At 38.6% G+C, this 11,343-nt stretch overlaps 1 protein-coding gene across 2 annotated transcripts; it reads left to right on the top strand.

The window, feature by feature from the left end:
- The first annotated feature begins 350 nt into the window (after positions 1-350).
- PBDC1 (polysaccharide biosynthesis domain containing 1) lies at positions 351-6,965 on the top strand. Of its 2 annotated transcripts, XM_070291850.1 has the most exons (6): positions 351-2,256; positions 2,347-2,412; positions 3,633-3,692; positions 4,439-4,579; positions 5,539-5,650; positions 5,931-6,965. In XM_070291850.1, the coding sequence occupies exons 1-6, from the start codon at positions 2,227-2,229 to the stop codon at positions 6,179-6,181; spliced, it is 660 nt and encodes a 219-aa protein (XP_070147951.1). In that variant the 5' UTR covers positions 351-2,226; the 3' UTR covers positions 6,182-6,965. The 2 variants fall into 2 exon arrangements, with proteins under 2 accessions (XP_070147951.1, XP_070147952.1); XM_070291851.1 differs by lacking the exon at positions 5,539-5,650 and having other exon boundaries at positions 1,935-2,256.
- The last annotated feature ends 4,378 nt before the right edge of the window (positions 6,966-11,343 follow it).

The raw sequence follows: 11,343 nt of genomic DNA on the forward strand, positions 1-11,343 counted from the left end.
GTTTTAGCTGGTACCTGAAAACTTCCCTCCATCTCCTTGTTACCTTTCTTCTCCCTCTCGTCTGAATTGCTGTGCACAACTTCTCAAGACCAGACTATTGCTCTCACAATGCCTCTTGCTCTCAGTTGCTCTCTCATGCTTCATAGAGAAAACAGAAAGCATCTGGTGGGATCACACCAATTTCCTGTTTATGCTACCTGTCTTCATTCCATGTACCTGGAGATACACCTATCTCACCTTCTAGGACCAATTCCCCAGTACACTTAAGTCTCTTTAAAATTAACATCATAATTTTTAAAGTCCTTGAGGTTCCTCAAAAAGTTTAGATTATAATTATCACATGATCCAGCAATCTCACTTTTGGAGATAAATCCAAAAGAATTCAAAGCAGAGTTTGGAAGTGATATTTGCACACCCATGCTCATAGTGACACTGTTCACAATAGACATAAGGAAGCAACCCATATGTTCACTGACAGAAAAATGGATAGAGAAAATGTGTTGTATACATAAAGTGGAATAATATTCAGCCTTATAAAGGAGGGAAATACTGTCACATTGGCAACAACATGGATGAACTTTGAGGACATTATACTAAGTGAAATAAGCCAGTCACCAAAAGAAATGCTATATGAATCCACTTATATGAGGTATTTAAAGTAGTCAAAGACATAGAAAAAAAGAAAGTGTGGTGGTAACCAGGGGCTAGGGGTTGAGGAAAATGGGGAATTGTTGTTTAATGGGTATAGAGTCTCAGTTTTGCAATATGAAAAAGTTCTGGAGATCTGTTGGATACCAACGTAGATTTTCATGTTCTGTTGTTTTTTTTTTTCTTTTTTTAACCACCAGTTTAGAAATTCCTTGGACCTCATGTCTCTTTCTAGCTGCAACTCTCGGGAAGAACCTTGTAGGGTCATTATCAAGTCTTCTTTAACTCCCACTCCTTTCTCAACCCACTGCCCTCTGACTTCTGTCCTCACCATTCCACTGAAACGGCTCTTGCTAAGGTTTTCAAGGACCTTTCAAAATTTCTGGGCTGAGGGTACTCAACCCAGGGTAGCGGACACTGTTCACCACTTCACTGATAACTATCTCTCTCTGTCTTTTTGCTGTCCTTTCTTCTTCCCAAATAGTTCTGTTGTTGGCCTCCTTCTCTTTGTGTCTTTATAGTTCTTCATAGTTTCCCTGGGACAGCTCAATTAAAGTATCAACTATCAGATTTATATCTCTGATCAGATCTCCCTCTGACTAGTCAACTCTACCCTAATGTTCTATAGGTTCTTCATTAAATTCATCATCCCTCCTGTGTTTTCTGACTCAATGTCATTTATCCCCCGATTGTATTTTGAAACCTGTGAGTCATGCTGGAATCCTAATTCTTCTTTATCCTCCATATCCAGTTAGTCAAAAAGTCCTATAGATTCTGTTTCCCTTATTAATTCTCAACGTCCATCTCAACTGTCAATGCCTCAGCTTAGGTTTTTAACCACCCAATGCCTTCAAGTTAGTCTGCCTCCAGTTTTGCCTTCCTCACATTCACCTTCCATATGGTACTTCAGTGACCTTCTTATGATTTAAGTTTGATCATGAGGCTGGTCTAGTTAAAGGCCTTCAGTAGCTTATTGTTTTTAGGGTAGAGTCTCAACTCTCTAATATTCGGCATACAAAGCCCCCCTGCTCTCCCCAAATCATGGTGGATGACAGGCCCATGATCCAAGGCGACTAATTCTTGGGAGAGTTAGACCCCAGTGGAAGAAAACGAAACCTTCGCTGTGAATTTAGCATCTTACCAGCATCATTCTTCCTTGACATACAACCTACTCCAATTCCTAGTATCATGCTTGTTTGTAACTTAGTTGCTGATTGGGGTGTTGCGGAGTGCGTATGTCCCCAAATAAAAGGTGTGCAAGCACAAATGGAGAATGTAAATTTGAATAACAGCAAGACTGTGCAGCGGGGATGCGAAATTTACATTTGAACCACCTCCTAGTGCTCCTGCAGCCATCTAAGCCACACCTTTGTTCCTGAGCGGGCTGAGCGAGGAGGGGCCTTGGGAGTATCGCCTCTAGGCGAGGGAGGGTGTGGTGCAGGCGCAGGCGCAGGCGCAGGCGCAGCCGGATGAAAGTCGCTCTTGCCCGCCCTGCGTTTTTAACCAACTGAAAGCCGAGGAAGGAGTACGGCAAAAGTCATTTTCGGAGAAGTGGGACCACGCTTTGTGGGCTGCAACATGGAGGCCACCGGTGGAACTGAGGAGTTGGTGAGACGTTGCTCTGTGGTCGGGGGAGTGGGGAAGCCGAGCTGGGTCGAACCTCAAACGTTCCTTCCGTATCTCTTTTTCCTTTCCTAGGTTTCCGGAGAACTGGTGTCAGTGGCACATGCTCTTTCTCTCCCAGCCGAGTCTTATGGCAACGATGTGAGTATGACTCACCCACAGCTTCCACTAACCCAGCTATCCTGGGTTAGTCTGTAGGGCTCGCCACCAAATTGTAACCCCCTACCCAATTATCTTCCGTAGACTCTTCCTGTGTCTGCCAGAAACTGCGCCTTTCAATTAATTCTAATCTTTTCAGTCCCCAAACGCAGGCCTAATGCGAATAGGGGTAGTTCCCAAACTGTACCGCACTTTAGAGTTACTTGGGAATCTTTTAAATATCCCAATGTTCAGGTTGCAATCCATCCTAGTTAAATCACAATATCTCGGGGGAGAGAGTCAGGAATCAGTTTTTTAAAGGTCCCAGGGTGGTTCCATTGTGCAGTAAAGTTCACTGGTGTCTGGTTTAGATCCTAAGGAGAAAGCCCATGATGTATTTTGAGTTAAGACACACGGACATGGAAATAACGATAACGCTTTAATAATAATGTGATGTATGCTGGTAGATTGGCGGATCAGGGTATAAGATCCGAAGGAGTTTAGCCAAAGAAGAAACCCTAAGGACTCAGACAGTAGAGGAAGACCGCTGAGGAAGTGGTTATGGAACTGGATCTCCAAAGTGTAGATGGACAAAGGCATGGATTGACAGTCAGGAAAAGGGCATGGTCTAAGGCATGGAGGTAAAAATGCAGTTTTTTTTCTGGAGTCAATGAAATAAATTCGTTTATTTGGTGTAAGAGATTCCGATGAAACAGGTGCTTTGTAAGGCTTTTTATAATCCAGCCTGCTTCATGATACTGATTCATTTCTAAGTATTGTAGGATAGGGAATTGGCTATCTGATAAACACAAATGATGGGTTATGACATGCTACAGTCTTAAATGTGAAGAGTAACCTCACTTCTGTTATCTTACTTTGTCCTTAGTGGTGTATGTGGTATTTCAGTTTTAAAATGATTTAACTCAGTCCTAAGATGATTTATCTGCTGCTTTATGTAGTCTTCTATACTTGCACTAACTGCTGGGGAGACAGCCAGTGACTCATTTTGTTTATTAGGCTGTGTAGGTTTTCTTTTGGTTGTTATAAGGACAAAAAGATTATTATATTTTCCAGACTCACTAGTCTAGTTTTTAACCTTTGATAGTAACACCAAACTTGGTAGCCCTCTTGAACATTAACTAGGCATCCACAGACTTTTTAAATTTGTTCTTTAGTAGCAAGATTAGGTGAGTTCTGACCTGGCGTTCTTCACTCCTTTGCAGCCTGATATTGAAATGGCTTGGGCCATGAGAGCAATGCAGCATGCTGAAATCTACTACAAAGTGAGTTGTCTATGTTCTTTATGAAGCAGAATTAAATATGTAATTTCAGTGTATAGTGCTCTGCTAAGCACCATTCTCAGTAAGTTAAGTACTTGTGTTTTGGAGATAATTTTTATTACTCTAAAATCTTATCTACAGAGAACAGGGGTATGAAAGTGAATTTTGCTTTGACAGTGAGGAGTTGTGCTTCTTTGCCCAGTGTTCTGTTGCTCACCAGCAAAAGGATGTCTGATCCATGCTGCAGCTGCTGCTGCTGCTTAATCGCTTCAGTAATGTCTGACTCTGTGTGACCCCATGGGCTATAGCCCACCAGGCTCCTCTGTCCATGGAATTCTCCAGGCAAGAGTACTGGAGTGGGTTGCCATGCTCTCCTCCAGGGGATCTTTCCAGCCCAGGGATCAAACCATGGTCTTCTGCATTGCAGGCAACTTCTTTACCACTGAGCGACCAGGGAAGCCATTCTGGCCCCTAGTAGGCACTAAATAAATGTTTCTTGACTGAATAAACAACCCACAGAGGGTAATAGCCAGGTATTACTAGGACCAAAGTAGTTTAAATAGGTAGAAGGGACTGTAGTATATTATGGCTCTTTAGAATTATGTCATGATTTCATCTGAAACCTAGGCTGTCTATATATTCTAAAGAACTCTCCTGCCTTGAGAACCATGAGGAATTTTGGGGGAAGAAGGGACAGAAGTATAGCAAATTAGAGACTAGCATCTGTATGTTGTCTTACTCTCTGGCAGCTGATTTCATCAGTTGACCCACAGTTCCTGAAACTCACCAAAGTGGATGACCAAATCTATTCTGAGTTTCGGGAAAATTTTAAGAATCTCAGGATAGATATACTGGATCCAGAAGAGCTCAAATCAGAATCAGCTAAAGAGGTAAGAATCCTCTCTTTTAAATATTGCTTAGCATATGATCAACAATTATTGATCATGAATACATTTTTATACCTTTAGACTTGGGAGTGGGTTGTTTTAAGACAGATACGTTAAGAAGCAGGGCTTTTCTGTAGTTTAATAAACTAATATGTTATTAAATGAATGTTTTTCTGGTTTATAGATTTTTCATGTTCACTGAATATGGTTCTTTTTCCACTTTGGTTTGGACCTTTTATCACTACACACCTAGCTCTTTCAGAGGAGAAGTAATAAATATTTTTATGTGAGTAGTTTAACCAGAAGGCTTAGATAGAAGGTTGGCAAATAGAGTACAGAAAGGTGTTTGAGTCCTCTGGATTTAAAATCATATCACAAGCTGTGGATAATTGGAAAACTTGTGTTTTGCATTGCTTACTTGATTATCTTCTACTTTTACAGAGCACTAAAATGCTTATACTTAGGAAATGGTTTTCCTTGAGAGTAGACTCTTGGCTTATGAAGAATGAAAACTTTTAACTCTAAGCAGGCTGTTACTGATCTTTGGAAAACTGCCTTTGTTGAATGGACTTCTTTCTTAAAATTTAACTTTGTGACTTTGGGCCTAATTCCTGCCTTCTTTGTCTTATTTGTGCTTCAGTGGGAATGAGTAACCATTTTGGGCTGAACTAGCAAATAACTTAAAACAGAGAATATACTTAAGAAATTAAAGTTTAATTCTCTTCTCTAGACAAGGATTTAAGTATTTTATCAGATTTAAATATTGTTCATGGTGGAAAATACCAGCTTAAAGATGCCAAAGATAGCACAGAAACTCATAGCTAGTGAAACTAGCAATCAGCTCAATTCTAGTCTCTTTCACTGTGGTTATTTTCCTTACTGGGGAAACGGAAGCCCCTCTCCTGGCCCGACTTCACCAGCCTCCTGCATTTCTAGCTAAGATATTTTTTTTGCCTTTATAGAAGTGGAGGCCATTCTGCTTAAAGTTCGATGGGATTGTGGAAGACTTCAACTATGGTACTTTGCTGCGACTGAACTGTTCACAGGGCTACACTGAAGAAAACACCATCTTTGGTAAGTTTCTTGCCTTTGGGATTGTTTCTGAATAAGGAGAGTGAGGAGTCTGGTTTTACTGATGAATCAATAACATGGATAGTTTGGGAATCATTTTGTTATAACTTTAAAGATCATATTACTGTATCTTGAGTAACTGGAGATAATAAGTATTTTCAGCTTCATTTAGTATAGGATTAGAATTTCACATCTCTGAATCTTATGACTATACTTGAATGCTTTGTATGTTAGTTCAACTTAACTAGGACTAGGACAATAATCAATTCTACTCACCTTTCAGCACCCAGGATACAATTTTTTGCCATTGAAATTGCTCGGAATCGAGAAGGTTATAACAAAGCAGTTTATACTGGTATTAAGGGCAATGAAGAGAAAGAAGCCAGCAATGGAGGAGACAAAGGAGCCAACAGCAGAGGAGAAGAAGAAAAAGGAGCCAACAGAGGAGGAGAAAAAGAGAAGACCAATGAAAGAGAAGAAAAAGAGAAAGAAGCCTACAAAGAAATCAACAAAAGTAGTGAAACAACTATGTGAGGTAGTCAGGGAACAGCACTCTAGAAGCTATGATTCAAGTGAGTCTGCAAGTACCATGTTGCTACTTGCACAGGTCCCTGTGGTCAAATGTATTAATATCTCCTTTTTTAGTGGAAGGACATGCAGAAGGACATTTTTCTGGCCTAATTATCAGAAACTGCAGTGCTTGTTCTCTTGTGTGAACTGGCTTGAAGACTATTAGTGGGGTCTTAGTTGATGGTTTGTTGGTTCAGACCACCAGTCAAGTAAGAAATCTTGTAAATAAATTTCTTTTGGTTCTTATGACTATATATCTGTGACTGACTTTTAAAAGGTATTGAAAATTATTTGACATGATATTTTAGTGCATAATCTTTGTCATGTCATATATATAATGATTTATGCTTATTTCTCAGGGCTTTTCACTACTTCCTGTAGTGAAGTTCATTCAAACCTGTAAAGTTGCACATGGTTTTGGATTAGAAATTCTTACGTAAAATTGACTGTTGCTGTTTGAATTACTGTAGCTTTCTGATTTTATTTGCTATATCTCTCAAAAGATTTGATAAATACTCTACAGGGATTAATAGCAGCAGCCTGAATCTGTCAGTCAGGGAAACACAGTGCAGTTCATCTTCGAGGAGCAAGAGACTAGACCTGCTTTAGTACCTGCTTTTCTTTTGTAATCAAGTTGTTACCTGAATACAGCAGAAATTAATAATGAAATACAAAGCTTAGTAGAATGTCTTTGCTTTTATAATACTATGGACAATAGCACATATACATTAAATACAAAATGAACATATTTCTAAATGGTATTTTGTCAGACTTCAAAAATAGACCACGTGATTCTGTATGGATGGGGGAAGTTCCTTCTCATCTAATGACTTTTAAGAGTGCATGTTTTCAGTTATCTTTAGAAATGTAGAGATTTGTGCATGTCCCCATAGACATACTGATTTTGTTTGCTAAAGCTAGTTAGAGGAAGCTGCAGTGTTTATAGTACACACAGTAAATACTCTTAAAAGTCTAACCACAGCATGATCATGCAAGAAAAGATATACCAGAGCAGAGGAGGGTGAATGAGACTTTATTTCCCTCAGTGGACACAGAAGACAAAAGTTAAAATGAATGAGTTATCCCTTAGGCAGGAGCTACACTAAAGATGCACGCAGCCAGCAGAAACAATTGTGCACAAAGCAAATAGGTTTCTCCACGAATTCTCTTGGGCCAGTTCTTAAAAGCTTTTTAAACATCTGTTGAAGTTTTCATTTTATAGAATATATTTTTAAAAAGGTAGAGTGTTAATATAAAATACTAGGTGGACTTTTTGAGATTAAGAACATGCTTTATTCTATTAAACTTTTCCTTTGATTTTGCAGAGAATATGAAACATACTGTTGAAAGTCACACTGCTTTAAAACAAGAGGCATCTGTCTATAAACTAGGTTATAAAAGGTGGTAAGAAGAAGAGAAATAAGAACACAGAACACTTTGTGCTAACCATTTGATTTTTTTAAATTAATTTATTCTAATTGGTGGCTAATTACAGTATTATGGTTTTTGCCGCACATTGCCATGAATCAACCATGGGTGCACGTGTCCCCCTATCCTGAACCCCCCTCCCACCTCCCCACTCCATCCCTCTGGATTGTCCCAGAGCACTGGCTTTGAGTGTCCTGCTTCATGCATCAAACTTGCACTGGTCGTCTATTTTACATATGGTAATATATATGTTTCAATGCTGTTCTCTCAAATCATCCCACCCTCGCCTTCTCCCTCAGAGTTCAAAAGTCTGTTCTTTACATCTCTTTCTCTTTTGCTGTCTCACATATAGGATAGTGATTACTGTTTTTCTAAATTCCATATATATGTGTTAATATACTGTATTGGTGTTTCTCTTTCTGACTTCACTTTGTATAATAGGCTTCAGTTTCATCCACCTCATTAGAACTAATTCAAATGCATTCTTTTTTATAGCTGAGTAATATTCCATTGTATATATGTACCACAACATCCTTATCCATTCATCTACTGATGGGCATATAGGTTGCGTCCATGTCCTAGCTATTGTAAATAGTGTTGCAGTGAACATTGGAGTACACATGTCTCTTTCAATTCTGGTTTCCCCAATGTGTATGCCCAACAGTGGGATTGCTGGGTCATATGGCAGTTCTATTTCCAGTTTTTTAAGGAATCTCCACACTGTTCACCATAATGACTGTACTAGTTTGCATTCCCACCAAGAGTGTAAGAGGGTTCCCTTTTATCTACACACTCCAGCATTTATTGTTTGTAAACTTTTTGATGGCAGCCATTCTGATCAGCATGAGATGGAACATCATTGTGGTTTTGATTTGCATTTCTCTAATAATGAATGATGTTGAGAATCTTTTCATATGTGTCTTAGCCATCTGTATGTCTTCTTTGAAGAAATGTCTTTTTAGTTCTTTGGCCCACCTTTCGATTGGATTGTTTATTTTTGATTTTGAATTGATCAAAAGGGGTAATATTCTGAGTGAGTCCGGCGTAATCAGGTGAGACATTAAAGGAGACAAGAAGCAGCAGCAGATGTTCTGTTGACCTTGAAGAAGCAAACAGATACGTGACAGAAGGACATTACATGGCAAAGTGTTGAGAGTGACATCTGGGAGCTGAGAATGCCCCCACGCTGAGAGACAGCAAGAAAAATGGGATGTTACTCCTAGAGTTGAAAGGAACTGAATTTTGTCAACAACTGGTAAGTTTGGGAGAAGAACTCAAGCCACAGATGAAATTATAGTGCTGGTTGACATCAAGATTTCAGCCCTGTGAGGACCCAGTTATGTCATACCTGGACTCTTAATCTGCAGAACTAGCAAGATAATAATAGGTATTGTCTTAAGCCACTAGTTATGTGTTAATTTGTTATAGAGCAGTAGAAAACTACATAGACTTTGGTAATAAAAGTGGACTGCTGCTGTAATAAGTACCTAAAGTGTGGGAATGACTTTGGAATCAGGCACTGGATGGAAGCTGGAAGAATACTGTGTAGCCTAAATTGCCTTGTACAGACTTTCAGTAGAAATATGAACTTTAAAGATGCTGCTGGTGAGGGATCAAAAGGAAGTGTTATTGTTACTGGAAACTGGAAGAAGGGGGAACCTATTAGTAGGTGGTAACATTGCAGAGGCCGGGAAGTTTGAGATTTGAGTTCTTGCTCTGAATTATTTGGAAGGTGATAAGAGGCCAGTATTGACATTATATTTAAACATCAGATTTATTCAGATTTTGGTACCAATCCAGTGATTTATCTCCATGACATCTTTTGGAGGCAGGGAAAGAGACTAATTTTTGCATTTACAGAAAGGAATACTGAAGCCATTTAAAACTTTTAAGCCATTAAGTTTGTGATTTGTTACAGCAGCAGTATAAAATTAATAAGCATAGTGAACCCTGCTCCAAAAGTAGAGACATTTATTGCACTGTCATTATTTATTTTGAAACTGTAAACAAGGATATGGATATGTTGTACCAGAAGATAGGAGAAGTGAACTGCACCCAAAGTGAGCCTCAATAATTCTAAACTGTTTAGAACTTATTCTCCAAAGGAACTCCTGTAGTTGAGTCTGTGTGTGTTGTGTGTCAGGTGCTATTGGTATAACTGGGAGTTCTTTAAATTAGATTCTGTGTACAATAAAATGCTTATTAGTGATATATATATATATATGTATCAAATGAGCACATATCATATATATATAATATGTATATTATGTACATATATTACATATTATACATATATAATATGTAATATTATATATATATTAAGGTTTCCAAGGTGGCTCACATGGTAAAGAATCTGTCTGCAATGCAGGAGACCTGGGTTTAATCCCTGGGTCAGGAAGATCCCCTGGAGAAGGGAACAATTACCCACTCCAGTATTCTTTCTTGCCTGGAGAATTCCATGGATAGAGGAGCCTGGCAGGCTATAGTCCATGGGGTTGCAAAGAGTCAGACATGACTGAGCAGCTAAGACTTTCACTTCACTTTTGAAAGTGCTTCCCTCATGGCTCAGTTGGTAAAGAATCTGCCTGCAATGCAAGAGAGCTGGGTTCGATTCTTGGGTCGGGAAGATACCCTGGAGAAGAAAATGGCAACCCACTCCAGTATTCTTGCCTGGCAAATCCCATGGACAGAGGAGCCTGGTGGGCTACAGTCCATGGGGTTGCAAGAATTGGACACCGTTTAGCAACTAAACCACCACCATATATATATAAACTCAACAGTAGGACCAAGAAATGTGTTTCTGGAGAGGTGTGTTTTTATCATTGACATTGTTTAAAATTGCCAGATCATGGTGATAATTAAAGCTTATCAGTTTCTATTGGTTTATTACCATTTTTAAATTTTCTACAGATAATGTAGCTTTTTTTGGTTTGTTTGCACCAGTGTAGATGATTCTCACTACTCCACATTTGTACTCCACAGTTGCTTTTATATGTTGTTGGGTTTTTTTTTTTTTTTTCAGATAAATGGTTAATATCTTAACTGATAATTCAAAATTAAGGCCTGTATGTATGATATGTTAATGGTCATTTTTCTATGCCTACATTCTACCTCTAGAATGGTGAAAGGATTATGAATGTCAACACATTGTTGGCCTTCTGAATTGCACAGAGGTCACATGATGACCATATGTATGACTGGCTAGCTTTTTCCTGCTCTATTTAGGGTTTCTCTGAATTCCTCAGTATAGATTTTAACAGAAGTCAGTATTTATGTTTTTATTTTATTAATAGAAAACAAGATTGAGATAATTTTCCCTCTGTCACATAAGTAGTAATGTTGGGGCTCAGATCTGCATCTTTTGATTATTAATCTCATCTAAAATCCAAATTCCTATCCTAGAATAAGCTTCTTGCTAGAATAGACAGTTAATATGGATGAGGAATTGAAGCATTCAACAATAAGCATTCAATTGTGAAGTGAGGCACTGAACTAGTTTAAACTCTTCAACATGTTTTAAATTTCTCTGTCTTTTTCCATCTAAGAGGTTCCTTTTTATATATGTAACTGAGATATTTAAAAGCCATGATGGCATAATTACTATATCCATAATATTTTCTTCAATTTCAAAATTATATTTTAATTTCTTAACCTTTCCTATGAACTGAGTTTGGCTGACGTTTTCCTCGAGTACTTTG

Source organism: Ovis canadensis, chromosome X (assembly GCF_042477335.2).
Source record: "Ovis canadensis isolate MfBH-ARS-UI-01 breed Bighorn chromosome X, ARS-UI_OviCan_v2, whole genome shotgun sequence".
Taxonomy (NCBI): domain Eukaryota; kingdom Metazoa; phylum Chordata; class Mammalia; order Artiodactyla; family Bovidae; genus Ovis; species Ovis canadensis.

What these genes read in the sequence shown, in the direction of transcription:
- PBDC1 (XM_070291851.1), top strand. Translation starts at nt 2,227, where the DNA reads ATGGAGGCCACCGGTGGAACTGAGGAGTTG. An exon ending in CCGGTGGAACTGAGGAGTTG is followed by an intron (nt 2,257 to 2,346) that starts GTGAGACGTTGC and finishes TTCCTTTCCTAG; the next exon opens with GTTTCCGGAGAACTGGTGTC. An exon ending in ATGCTGAAATCTACTACAAA is followed by an intron (nt 3,693 to 4,438) that starts GTGAGTTGTCTA and finishes ACTCTCTGGCAG; the next exon opens with CTGATTTCATCAGTTGACCC.